The 14,881-nt window shown below is 44.2% G+C and overlaps 1 protein-coding gene across 6 annotated transcripts in view; it reads left to right on the forward strand.

The window, feature by feature from the left end:
* The window catches only part of RPS6KB1 (ribosomal protein S6 kinase B1), a 128,361-nt gene extending 114,676 nt beyond the window's left edge, over positions 1–13,685 (forward strand). For all 6 annotated transcript variants that reach the window (XM_075589647.1, XM_075589648.1, XM_075589649.1 and 3 more), the window contains one exon: positions 12,286–13,685. In XM_075589647.1, the coding sequence (XP_075445762.1) occupies positions 12,286–12,523 (238 nt within the window). In that variant the 3' untranslated portion in view covers positions 12,524–13,685. The remainder of the gene's footprint in view (positions 1–12,285) is intronic.
* The last annotated feature ends 1,196 nt before the right edge of the window (positions 13,686–14,881 follow it).

Here is a 14,881-nt window from a genome sequence, read left to right on the forward strand (position 1 = left end):
TTCTCCAGGATGGGTCTCACTCCACAGGCGATGTCTAGAAAGTTGAGACCTTGAAGAAATGGATCAGCTTTTGCTGACTCCAATTCCCGCAGCAGATCTCCAAGCTCTCACAACTTTGTATTGACTTTGCCCTGAGATTCTGGGAACGTTATCAATTCTCTAAAAGTGCGTCTTCAATTAGTTCTGGGCTGCCATAGCACTCCTCAGGTCATACAAGACCTTCTTGAAGGTTGTTCATGTTCATTGATCAGAGTTCGTGAAGAGACTCAGAAGATTCTTTCCCCAACCATTTGGCTAGCAGGTCAAGTTCTTCACTTGCAGTGATGTCCAGACTCCTGGTTATATTCTTGAATGTAGACTTCCATACTCTGTAGTTCTCAGGACGGTCGTCAAAGTTGGTAAGTCCTGTTTTGATCAGTTCACGCCGGATCATGTACTTGCCCATGTCTGATAATCCAGATGCTTCAGTCTAGTGTTACGGAAGATGTGGGCGGTTGCATTCGGGTATGTTGCTCTGTCTGCTATTCAAGTTTGCAGCGTTGGACTGTAAGGTTGAGTGGGGTTGATCAGGCGTCTGTGGTGTGTATGCAGTTTTGTGCAATTGTGTTTGCTGGGGGGGAATCTTGCCGTCGTCTCTTCCTTGCGGTGGATGTGCGATAACTGCGGGTCAATCTGAGGAGCTGTGTTACTCTGTGCAAGTGTACCTGGATTGCGTGCCTTTTGTAGTGCATCCGTATACGTACGAGCGTGGGGATTACTGTTGTAGCTGTGGCCATCCCACGTAGCATATGCCTTTAGAGAAACAGCATCTACTTCCCGTGGATTCTCCATAGCTTTGGCATCTGTGATATCCTCATCAGGTAGAGATGGTGAACTGCTGTTCATACTGGCGTGGTTCATTCTCTAATGTGCTGGGATGAATCTTCTGAAGCTATTTGCTGGTGTCATTGCTTCCCGCCATCCTGTCTTGTGGCTGGTTCCAAGACCTCGGTATAGGCTTCGACGGCGGAGGCTTCCTTTTCTTCACGTAAGGCCTGGAAGTTTGCTTCCACATCGGCCTTCTTACGTCCAGAGGCTGCAGTAGCGGCGGTGGAGTTGGCTTCAGCAGTAACGGTGTTGGCTGCAGCGGCTGCGATAACGTCCTTCTCCTCCTCTTCGATGCGGGCTCTCTAATTTCATGGCTTCCACTTTTTGGCTGTATGCGGCCCTTGCACGTACGACATCTGCGGTCCTTTCTCCGATTTTCGGCTACCGTGATAGTGGAATGCACACAGTGGTCAATGCCAGATCGATATTATTCTGCACGTCTCATTCTCATAGACTCGCCCTGATATTGGTTCTTGTCAACTAGGTAACATGTCTCTGACAGCATTTGGTGCCAAGAGTGGTCAGATCGTAATTGAGTTATTGCCTGCTCAAGCTGCCTTTCATAATTGCCATTGCTTGCAACATTACGCATTTCAAGTCCAGTTTTTCCAAGGCCTTCTCTAATTTGTCACGGTGTGCGTCAATGTCGGCTTCATATTCTCCGCGGGCCCTCTGTGTAAGTGTGACACTCTGCTTAGGCCTTACACTCTTTTGCGTCTGTTGCGGTTGTGTAGCGGTCTCAGCGTCCATGTTGTCACACTCCTGCGTGGTGTCTGGAGAGGGTCTGGGTTCTGCCATGCTACAGGTGTCTGTAGGCCGTTGCCAATGTGTGTGGTTTGCGACCTGTTGCCTGCATCAGCGATGAATAACTGCCTCACATAGTGCCGGTCAGTGTCCTGCAATGGTCAGCGTAATGATAGCTGTACTTGCAGGTGTCCGTTGCAATGACCCGTGTCCTGGCGGATTTCCAAAGTGTGGCCCTTGGTAGCCCTAGCTGTGAGGACGTAGCGCAGGGGTAGGTCTGAGGGCAGAACCTCACTGTGTAGCTAGATAGAGCTGCAGGGCGCCTTCAGGCTCTGTGAAGCTGTTGCAGCAGCTGCTGTGTCTCAGCCTGTCTCCTGTGGCAAGTGAGTAGAGGCAGGCAGCTTAACGCAATCCCATATACCAAACAAGGGGAAGCTTCTTATTTGCTGAAGTGTTTATTGGGCACAATATAGAAATAAAAAGGGGAAAAGTTACTGAGGAAACATTGTGGGATGGGGACAATGAAGAGGGAAGGGGGGCTAGAATGGCAAATGGGATAGCACTAGGTATATGTATAGGTGAATTACATTGACTTTACCAAGGGATACAGTAGGTGAGGTGTGACTACTCACAATGGCTACGGGGTTCAAAGAGGAAGTGTGCTTGTCTGTGCAAACAGGAACAAGGCAGCAGCTGCACCTGCACCAAATAGCAGGGGGAGGAGGGGTAGCCCAACTCAGAGGAGCAAAAAGGAGTTGCCAAGACAACCGGCTTAGAAGCCAGGGAAGGCAGTAACAACATGAACACTGAGTAATGATAGCAGCCACATAACAGGAGGAAACCATACAGGGGCTAGAACAAGCATATTTATATAATTACATATAAAACAATTTTATATAGTCATATAAACAATTTTTGTAAACCCACCGTTGGTTTACTGTATTTTATTGTCACAGACATAGCTGTATACATCGTGTAATGCAGCAGGCAAAAGCTTTAGGAAATCCATGCACAAAATAGTAAGCTATTATTGACACATGCATGTTCTCATTTGCATGTCATTGCCCAGTATTATTTTTTGCAACTTAATCACTGAAACATGACGGGTTGAATGAAATAGGTTTAAAGACCTGTGGAACACAGGCAAATACACTCATGGTGGTTCTAACTTTTCTAAAACAAATGTCATTAAGCATATTCAGTTATTAGGATCCAAAATGTTAGTATATTTTATTTCCAAAGTACGATTTCCAGTGATACGATTTTCAAAATATTCCGGTACATCAAACCTTTCTACAGTATCCTGAAAGAGCATACTGTTCTATAAAATATATTGTATAACTTGTATCTTTGGCTCAATCTAAAACATTTTCTGCACCTACTCTATATTGCCGATTTTTCTCCATCTCGGGTGGTTGTGGAATCTGCTACTTTCTCATCCTAATTTTTCCACTAAACCTCACCAACTATCAAAGTTATAATACTGCAGTTTACCAAACTCTTATTACCTTGTTCTCCTTGGTGAATGTATGGCAGTACAGATCTGCCAATGTACATACAATCTGATATCTTGGTCCCTCAATGGAAACACAAGCTCTTTGTTTGTGGTTGCCCATGCTTTTTTGCTGTTTAATTTTTTTTCTTCAGGCGCCTTCTTTATCCCGATAATCCTTTTTTATATAATTTTTCTCTTGTTTAAGCCACTTTAATACTAAAACAAGCACTGCGATGTGTTGCATATCCATCCAGATCTGAATGGTGCTGAAGTTCATTCTTGAGAATCAACCTGCTCTATATTGTATAGTGTAAATTATTGTTTCATTCTTATGCTTAATGCTTTTATCCCAGTATTATTGAAAAGCATTTGACATGTGTGTCAAAACTATTGAAAAACATTTACAGATGCAGCGGCCGTTATTCGAACAAATCTCGAAAAGGATTCTCGAGATATGCCCGTGATCCTCACTAGTTTTGCCGGGGCAGACTATAATGGCCCATCGGATTAACACAGCAGGGGTCCCTGCTGTGTGAGTCCAACCGGGGTCTGCATGGAAATGTCCCGATCACATAACGCAAGACATTTCCATGCATAGGAGATACCGGCACGCCATAAAGGAGCCTGTATCTCGGGAAGTAGCGGGTCCTCAGACTTGAAATAAATGCGGTTCAGCTCCGGAGACCCCCTGCTACATTACTGCAATGTTTAAAATGAAATATCTAGTAAGCACCTATACACAACCCACCCCGTGCCCCCACATACTGTAAAACCAATATTTATTTTTATAGACACAGAATTAATACCATAGGCCGGCGGAGGTCCCCGGGTGGTCCCCACGCGTGTCCGCAGGCCCCACAGTGCACCCCAGGGGGTTCCCACAGGTGTCTGGGGGCCTCCGGGTGGTCCCCGCTAGGCTCCTCGGGCCCCAACGGGGTCCACGGGTGGTCCCTGCTAGTGTCTGGCGTTCCCCGGGTTGACCCACGGGTGTCTGGGGGCCCTTGGGTGGTCCCCGTTTCTTCCTCGCAGGTGTCCATGGGTCCTCAGGTGGTTCCCATGGGTGTCCGTGGGTCTCCGCTGGCCTGCGGTACCATTCCAGTATTTAAAAAAAAAGTAAGCATGGCCTACTGTACATTGGCATAGGAGGATCCAATGCGATGGCCCACTGTACATTACAATAAATACACCTCCTTTGCCCTCGGGTCATCCCCACGAGTGTCTGGGGGCCCTCGGGTGGTTCCCACGGGTGTCTGGGGGGCCCCCGAGTGGTTCCCACGGCTGTATGGTCCTCAGGTGGTCCCCGTGGGCATCCGGGGGTCCTCGGGTGGTCCCCGTGGGTCCCCGCTGGCCTGCGGTACCATTCCTGTATTTAAAAAAATAAACATGGCCTACTTTTCAAGAAATACACCCCCCCCCCGCCCATCCCCCTCCAAACATATACAGTACAGTAATGGGCAAAATAACTATTATCCACATATGGATAATAGATTATTGGCCCATTATTAAACACAACATTAGCCATGTAGCATAAATAAAGTAAGTAAAAAACGTTCTACTTACCCCTGCCAATGTGAACGGTGTCCTCGTCAGCTTACTGCAGGTCCGTGTCCTCCATTGCCAGAAAGCATACATGGCAAAATACAATCTAATGGCCCCTATCCCCTTAATCACCTTTGCGGTTAATAACCACTATAGTAATTAAGGGATTAACCCACCATGCCCAGCTACCCACCCGGGAGGCCTAACCACCCACCCCGGACCCACTATACCCACCCTGTACCCATTGATTGTTATAGTAGTACATCATACCCATATAATATGGGCATGATAAGCTACTGTACTATAGCAGTCAATGGTCACTCTAATACAAAAGTCTGACTATCCAAAATACACAATAATAAAACCTGCAGTATACAACAAGCACCTAAACCCCCAAACTGTAAAATTAAAAGCAATAGGCAATCAATCAATTACATAAAGAAAACCACTAGCCAACCAATCAAAGAAATAAAACCACTAGACAATTAAAGAATTCACCACTAACCAAACAATACATTCCATAGATAAAAGCAGTAACCAACACATCAATTAATTAATACATCCACTAGGCAACACATAAATTAAACCATTAGCCAACAAATTACAGTACATCATTAAATAAAAACGCCCAACAGTCTATAAAAAAATACAAATCAAAACAAGCCATCACAACAGTATACTGTAAAAGCAGTAACCAACACATCAATTAATTAATACATCCACTAGACAACACATAAATTTAACCATTAGCCAACAAATTAAATCATTAAATAAAAACGCTAAACAATCTGTAAAAAAAATATACAAATCAAAACAAGCCATCACAATTAAACACAATTTAATCAGAACAATAGGTAGAACGGCAAAAAAATGGTAGAGCACTGCTTAAAATAAGGCTGGAGGTTAGCTTGAAAAAATAAAAATGCTTTATTGAAGATGCATGATGGCAAAAGCTACAGACAAGGTCCTGTAACGCTGTTTGCATATTTAAGGTCCTGGACATTCTAGCTATATTACTACCATCTACCGATATTGGAAGCACCATCTTTGGGATTCATTTCTCATATTTTGCTATTAATCAGAACAATAAGCATACATAGAAAATATAACCGTCAATAGAATAAATGCTTTTGCCAAAAAATTCATTGGCTATTACTGTATTCATCTGTACCCTAAACAGGTACTGATTAAGATATTCACAGTCAATGGGCATTGAAAAACATAAAAATAGAAAAATCCAATCGAAAAACCTGTAAAAATAAAAGTACATACATTCAATATTGATCTTACCTTTAGACCCGTAATATAGTGGGCACGCGTGCCTGTGCGAATGCTTGTGCACGTGACTAACACTTTTTGTGTGTACAGTCCGTGCTTCTGTGAGCGACAGGCTTACTGAAGGGTACTGTGTGTCTGTGTTTGTTTAGATAAATATATATAGTGTTAGATAATAGTACTTTACATCTATACATTCCCATTGGTCAGTGTAGTTATTACTGACATTTAGGCTATGTCACAAATGTCTTCTATAGTACTGTATAAGTAAAAGTCCTATAAACTGTACTGAGGAAAAAAAGCATTTTACATATACACACACATACGCTCCACGCTCACGTGCGCGGCCCTAGCATACAGTGGCTGGCTAACCACCGCCAATTATAAGTGCTGCGCGCACGCCAACTATATTACGGGCCTTAGAAGCATTGGCCCTCCGAATCCCGGGGAATCAGCAAGCTCTCCTCTGGTGACATCTCGAAACACAATCCAACGATATCCACGGTGAAGATCCGGACCAGGTAACAAAATTATTTTCTTTCATCTGGTATCACCTTCTTCTTTCTTTATCTGTAACCATTTCATTATTTTCTTTATCTTCATCTGTCAATCAAACCCCATGTTAAATCCAAGATGTTGCCTCGTTGGCTTCTTGAGCTCAAATGAGCCGTCACAGCCTTAAATTTGGCTGGGACGTCACATTTGATTGGCAAATGGTTCTCACGCCTGTGATTGACTGTGAGAATCATGTGTCTTTTTTTTGGACGTGATGTCATGTAAAGGAAGTGAAGCCAGCCAATCAGAATGGCTGTGATTCATTTCCCTTTAACATGACGTCATTAAATCTAAAATGGCTACCCCCACGTGGTACTACAACCAATCAGATTGGATGATGCCATATTTAAGGCTGTGACAGCTCATTTGAGCTCAAGAAGCCAACGACGCAACATCGTGGATTTCACATGGGGTTGGATTGACAGATGAAAATAAAGAATGAAATGGTCACAGATAAAGAAAGAAGGCGCCGATACCAGATAAAAGAAAGAGAAGAATTTTGTTACCTGGTCCGGATCTTCACCGTGGATGGCGTTGGATTGTGTTTCGTAACGTCACCAGAATAGAGCTTGCTGATTACCCAGGATTCGGAGGGCCATCGCTTCTAAAGGTAAGATCACTATTGAATGGATGTAGACTAAGACAGAAAAGAATCCCTATAATGTGGCACAAAAGAAACACCCTACTTAAAACATAATTTTTATTAAGTAACTTAAAATAAAACTGTTCGGAGACCACAATGACAGAACACAAACTGTAATAAAAACAATTAAAAAGAACCGAAGAGGTATGGGGCTGGGGTGCTAGTATTGCAGTGTTATATATATCTGTTACTAGACTTGGTGTAACACACAAGTGGTGTGGGTATAGCTTATTTAGTGTATCCTGAATAGACAAAGTGTAGTCTAAATAGAAATCTGTATAAGCACCTTTAGGCTAAATAGTAGATGGGGATAAGCACTCAGCTAGCTGCCTGAATGAACAGTCTCACTGCGGCAGGCCAAGAGGTGCTAGTAAATCCTGGAGGAACCTAGCCCAGCTGTACAGGGTAAGGTATCAAAGGTTGCCAATTATAAGTCCAAATTAGCATACATAAATCCCCACCATAGGGCTGCAAATGTACTCTCTGCAGCACTAAAGCTAAGGGAGCTGCCCTTATTAGTATAACTCTGGCAGCCCCACTGAAGCTGATAATAGCTAAAGGAACAGATAATAAATAACAGGATTAGCATAACCTTGAGGTCTGAGTGCTGTTGCTGCCAACGGATGCAGTCTACGAAGCACTCAGTGGAACACAGGCCCACACCTCTCCGATGAGCCGACGTCACCTACGTACATTTCACCGTAACTGCACTCAGACCTCAAGGTTATGCTTTATTGTCTGATTAAATTGTGTTTAATTTTGATGGCTTTTTTTGATTTGTATTTTTTTTTTACAGATTGTTTAGTGTTTTTATTTAATGATGTAATGTGTTGGCTAATGGTTAAATGTATGTGTTGTCTAGTGGATGTATTAATTAATGTGTTGGTTACTGCTTTTACAGTATACTGTTGTGATGGCTTGTTTGAATTTTGTATTTTTGAAGTGAAACTTCTTTAGTGGCACCTCATTCGTAATGGGAGAAAAATGCATTGTGGAGACAGAAAATGAAACGGATGTGATGTCATGAAGTAAGGCCGGGCTGTGTTCTGGCTCAGCCCGACCCCAACACTGACATGCTCCCACCCGCCCTGCTAACCTAAAAATCGCATGCGGCGGCGGCGATAGCGTTCCTGATGGCCGCCCCTCCCCCCACACGCCCGCTGTCGCGGCGGCAATAACTGTCTGGTGCTGTTCGCATGCGCGCACAGGCACGTTATCGTGCCCTGTCGCTTTTCACGGCTCCTGCACCAGTAACGCGGGAAGCAAGGGGTTTGAGCGAGCCACTTCCCACGCAGCACTGCCAGGGGGGGGGGAGGAAGGAAGAGCGCTGAGTGCGTGCGCGCACACGTGAGTTACTGTGCCCTGTCGCCTCCTGCTCTGGTAATGGGGAGTGGGGGGGGTTTGAGCACGCTGTGTCCCCCACAGCACCATCAGAGGGGGGGAGGAAGAGCGCTGAGCACCCCACGTGCATTAAAGTGCCCTTCTGTACCACCCTCGTTGCTCTGTACCTCCGCCGGGGAGCTGGCTGCAGCAGGACATACAGTTGTGTCCGCAGCTCTGCCGGGGGTAGAGAATGGGGGCTGCTCCGGTTGTGTACCTCCGGGGGGAGGAGGGGGGCTGCTCAGGAGACTCAGACAGAGACCCCCGGGTCCGCAGCTCTGCCGGGGGTGGGGGGAGTCAGGAGAGAGGGGGCAGGCCACAGACAGAGAGACATACACACACACAGAGAGACACACATACACTGACACACACTGACTGACACACACACACACTGACTGACACACACACACTGACTGACACACACACACACACTGACTGACACACACACACACACACACACACACACACACACACACACACACACACACACACATTGACTGATACACACACTGACTGACACACACACACACACACACACACACACACACACTGACTGATACACACACACACACACACTGACTGGCACACACACACACACACACACACTGACTGACACACACACACTGACTGACACTAGCACACTCTGACGCACGCACACACGCACGCACACTGACACACGCACGCACACTCTGACGCACACACTGACTGACACACACCCCAGTGATGCGCCGAACACCGCCCCTGAATGATGTACCTCCGCCTGGGAGCTGGCTGCAGCAGGACACACGGGCCGCAGCTCCGCCGGGGGGGGAGACTGAACTTCTTTAGTGGCACCTCATTCGTAATGGGACAAAAATGCATTGTGGAGACAGAAAATGAAACGGATGTGACGTCATGAACTAAGTGCTTGCAGTTGAGGCTGGGCTGTGTTCTGGCTCAGCCCAACCCCAACACTGACCCGCTCCCACACGCCCTACTAACCTAAAAATCATATCGCCGCCGCTCCTAACGGCCGCCACTCCCCCCACACGCCCGCTGACATGCGGCCGCGACGCGCTCCCCCCACAAGCCCTCTGACATGTTGGCACCGCCGGCGCCGCTCCCCCCACGCGCTCAACAACACTGACCGCTGCCGCTCCCCCCACCCGCTCGCGGACATGCGCTGCCGGCGTGGCTCCCCCCACCCGCTCAACATCCATGATGCCGGTACTGCTGCCACTGCACTGCTGCCAATAAACATGACCCCGCCAATCAAATTTACTCATGCTCTAAGCTGTAATAATATTATTGTTACTTTATATGTTGCTGACAACACACAAAGAAATTTCACTTACTATGCGCGTGCACAGCACACACAGCTTTTTTACAGATTGTTGGGCGTTTTTATTCAATGATGAACTGTAATTTCTTTGGCTAATGGTTTCATTTATGTGTTGCCTAGTGGATGTATTAATTAATTGATGTGTTGGTTACTGCTTTTATATATGGAATGTATTGTTTGGTTAGTGGTGTGATTTCTTTAATTGATTGTCGAGTGGTTTTATTTCTTTGATTGGTTGGCTAGTGGTTTTCTTTATGTAATTGATTGCCTATTGCTTTTAATTTTACAGTTCGGGGGTTTAGGTGCTTGTTGTATACTGTAGGTTTTATTATTGTGTATTTTGGATAGTCAGATTTTTGTATTAGTGACCATTGACTGCTATAGTACAGTAGCTTATCATGCCCATATTATATGGGTATGATGTACTACTATAACAATCAATGGGTACAGGGTGGGTATAATGGGTCCGGGGTGGGTGGTTAGGCCTCCCGGGTGGGTAGCTGGGCAGGGTGGGTTAATCCCTTAATTACTACAGTGGTTATTAACCACAAAGGTGATTAAGGGGCTAGGGGCCATTAGATTGTATTTTGCTATGTATGCTTTCTGGCAATGGAGGACATGGACCTGCAGTAAGCTGACGAGGACACCGTTCACATTGGCAGGGGTAAGTAGAACGTTTTTACTTACTTTATTTATGCTGCATGCCTAATGTTGTGTTTAATAATGGGCAAATAATCTATTATCCATATGTGGATAATCGTTAGTTTGCCCATTATTGTACTGTATGTGTTTGGGGGGGGGGGGGGAGAGGTGTATTTCTCGTAAAGTAGGCCATGTTTATTTTTTTAAATACAGGAATGGTACCGCAGGCCAGCGGGAACCACCCGAGGGCCCCCAGACACCCGTGGGGACACCCAGACACCCGCGGGGACCACCCATGGACCCCGTTGTGGCTCGCAGGTACCACCTGAATGCCACGGAGCCTAGTGGGGACCACCTGGAGGCCCCCAGACACCCATGGGTACCTCCCAGGGTGCACTGTGGGGCCTGCGGACACCCAAGGGGACCACCCGGGGACCCCCACCGGCCTGTGGTATTAATCCTGGGTCTATAAAAATAAATATTGGTTTTACAGTATGTGGGGGCACAGGGTGGGTTGTGTATTGGTGTTTACTAGATATTTAATTTTAAACATTACAGTAATGTAGCAGGCGGTCTCCGGAGCCGAACCGCGTTGATTTCAAGTCCGGGGATCCCCTACTTCCGGAGATACAGGCCCCGTTATGGGGTGCCGGTATCTCCTATGCATGGAAATGGCTTGCGTCACGTGATCGGGACATTTCCATGCATAAGGGATACCGACACTCCATAACGGGGCCTGTATCTCGGGAAGTAGGGGGTCCCCGGACTTGAAATCAATGCGGTTCGGCTCTGGAGACCCCCTGCTACATTACTGTAATGTTTAAAATTAAATAACCCCCCCCCCCCCCCCGTGATCGCCTGTGAGAGGCGCGCAGTTAGTGACTGATTCAGCCTATCTCTTACTGCGCGTCTATTACAGAAAGGCAGACCCCGGTTGGACTCACACAGCAGGACCCCTGTTGTGTTAATCCGATGAGCCATTAGTCTGCCATGACAAAACTACTGAATATATCTCAACCTACACGCAACATAACGCAATATTTACGCAGGTAAATTTTCGAATAACAGCCACTGCATCTGTAACAAGGAAATCATGGCAAAAAAAAATCAGAACAAGTCTGGTGCAACCGATTCTCCAATAGTTATACACAGGGCCCGACAAATGCACTCGCCCACTCGCCTGGGGCGAGTGCGTTTTTCCGGCTGTCGAGTGGTAGCAGCGGCGGTGTCATCCGTCATTTTTCTGCTTTGCCCTGCAACTTCGAGTGTCTCCCCTGCATCTCGTGTGAAAATAGCTGTGAGGCATCAAATGACGCCGTGTTGCCATAGCGAAACGCTACGTGATGTCACGCGCCGTCAAGTTGCCATGTCACATAGCATCCCGATATCTTGGCAACACGGTGTTATTTCACGCTACACTGCCATTTTCACACACGCTGCAGGGGAGGCGCACGAAGTTGCAGGAGAAAGGCGGAGCCGTCGCACCACGCCGCAGGTAAGACTCTTGAGTGGGTAAAGTGAGGGGGGGTGGTTTTTTTTGGGAGGCGGATTACTTTTTTTAAAGGGGGGCTCGAGTGTTTGTTTTTTTTTTTTTGTTCTTTTTTTTAAGTACTTGTCGAGCCCTGGTTATACATATACTTTAGAGGCATTTCAGTATAAAAAGTTGACCATTCATAACTCTGAGCAAAAAACAAAATGTCAACATTAAATGTTTATTTTGTTGTCAGTTAAATCAATAACAAAAAAATATTCACAGCAAATCATGAATAATATATCCCAATTTAAAAACATGTTTTCCTAAACTACTGACTTTTGTTTTTATAGCCCTGTAAAGTTTTCCCCTGGAGATTTCTGGGGAAGAGGAACAGCTGCTGCAACCTTGAACACACAAACACCAGCCGAGTACTCAGTGAAAGCAAGTGGCGTCGAACAAATGGATGTGACTGCAAGCGGAGAAGCTTCAGCGCCGCTACCAATTAGACAATCCAACTCTGGGCCATACAAAAAGCAAGCCTACCCCATGATCCCCAAGCGACCAGAACATCTACGCATGAATCTATGACAGTGACGTTTTTTTAAGATATATTCTGACTTGTACAGGTGGTAAAACAAACATGGAACATTAACCCAGCTAATAGCAAAGCAACAAAAAAAGTGGGAATTTATGAATCCCTGTGGGAAATAATCTTGGAATTGGTCACTGGAAAGAAACTAACAAAGGAACATTTTTCTTATACAGTATGTATATGTAATCTCAATCAGTGCTGCAAAAAAGAGGGCAGATTAAGCAAAAACTGCAATCTAGAAGTGTAGACAACTCGCCTAATTGATTCCCTGTGTATTCTGGCCCTATCAAAGTTGGAATCTGATGGTATTAGTTCAAGAATAAATTCAGTTAGTTAAGACTGAAACCTGAAAATTACTCGGATGGAGGAATAGGGTTTAAGTTTGTAAGTCATATGAATCTGACGAGAAGTATGTAGAAATCATTAAATCATTGCCAACCCAGATTAAAATGTACTATTGTTATAATAAGATGATTGATTCCACATACTTAAGTATTTGTGTGATCAGATTTTGAGAGAACTTGCTCTTTCCATAAATGTGAAAGGAGAACTGTCCAGTTATTAACTACATAGGACTAGCTTGACTCAGAAACCAATTGGTCGTCTTCCAATGTGTTTTGGGAATACCTGCCTGCATTCAGGTAAATCATAAATCGGTGTGAGTGCATTTTCACAATATCCGTCTGTTCATGTGCTTTAGCAGGAAAATATCATTTAAACAATCTAGCCAAAACATGCACATGAAATAGATTCAAGGCACTCCTGTACCTTAAATTCTGGATGCTCACAGGCTGCCAGTAATTTAAAAATGTTCATTTATTCTCTCCTGTCCCCTATCCAACTCTGCTCTGTTTGTCCTCCTAAAAATAACTTGACTCTGTGCTGGGACGTCAATATTTTCAGATTGTATTACTTGGCCTTTCAACTCATGTCTTCCATAGTTAGGGAAATGAACCTAGAGAATGTTACCACAATGCTGGTCTTGTCTACTGTACTAATGGCTTATAGGTACACAGAAAGAAATAAAGGTAACTTTACCTTACTTGCCTTAACAAAGCATTTCCGTGAACATCTCTGAGAGGGTTAATACCTGCAAATCCTGATGATACTGTAAAGTATGGGTGCATTATCAATACCAGTAAATACAGTTGCTAACTCTGTCTGTTTACTGATTATTACATAGGATTATCATCGATCGTTCTGAAATTATGCATGTGACGCTTTTATTTTTATTATAAACTTGCCAATGCCTTAAGTGGGCACCAGAAAGGACTATAATATATAATATATATATCATATATAACAAGCATATATATATATAATATATATATATATATATATATAACCAGTGTTCGACAAACCTATACATTTGCACGCCCCGGGCGAGTGGATTTAACATCGTGGCTAGCTCCTATTGGCCCAAGCAGCACACGTGTGGTACTAGGTGGCGAGTAGATTTTTTTGTTCGTGAGTAGATTTTTTGGTGATTTGTCGACCACTGTATATAGCTATATATATATATATATATATATATACAGTGGTTGACAAATCACCAAAAAATCTACTCGCCACACAAAAAAATCTACTCGCCACCTAGTACCAAACGTGTGCTGCTTGGGCCAATATTTACTCGCCCGGGGGTTAAATCCACTCGCCCGGGGCGAGCAAATGTATAGGTTTGTCGAACACTGTATATATATATATATATATATATATATATATAATATATATATATCATATAATATATATATATATATATATATATATATATATACATTTGATATATATATATATATATATATATATACATTATATATATATATATATATATATATATCTTTCAGATATTCACTCACTATATGCATGATAAATCCCCAATTGTTTGAGCCATAGGATCCAAGCCATAGAAACTATGTGTTGACTCCAGTAACGCCAAGGAGACAAATCAGAAGCTTAGAAGAAAATTAGTCTAGAAAGTGTGCAGTTTTAGAAGTGTGCATTTTTCAGTCTTCTCCCATGAGCCAATTTTTAGTGTAAATGATGCATTGGTTATTAGCTAATGTGTTTCAGGCATATTTGATTTGTAGCTTGTAACTTTTTCTCTTTATATTTGCTTTGTATTGCTGTATAGAAAATTGTGTTGTACGTTATCTCCTGCTCTCATAATAATTATCATTCTCTAGATTTCATTAGTACCTGCTTCATACTTTTAAGCTATATGTTCTGCGCTAAGTATCATGAACCTTAAAGCAGCTTTGCTAATTAAGTGTTCCTTAAATCTGCATTCCCACCTAGTAAGATATTTTAATAAAGTGTAAGAACTCACCCACACATACCTTCCCTGATTTTTTTTT

The sequence above is a fragment of the Ascaphus truei genome, chromosome 3 (assembly GCF_040206685.1).
Source record: "Ascaphus truei isolate aAscTru1 chromosome 3, aAscTru1.hap1, whole genome shotgun sequence".
Lineage (NCBI taxonomy): Eukaryota > Metazoa > Chordata > Amphibia > Anura > Ascaphidae > Ascaphus > Ascaphus truei.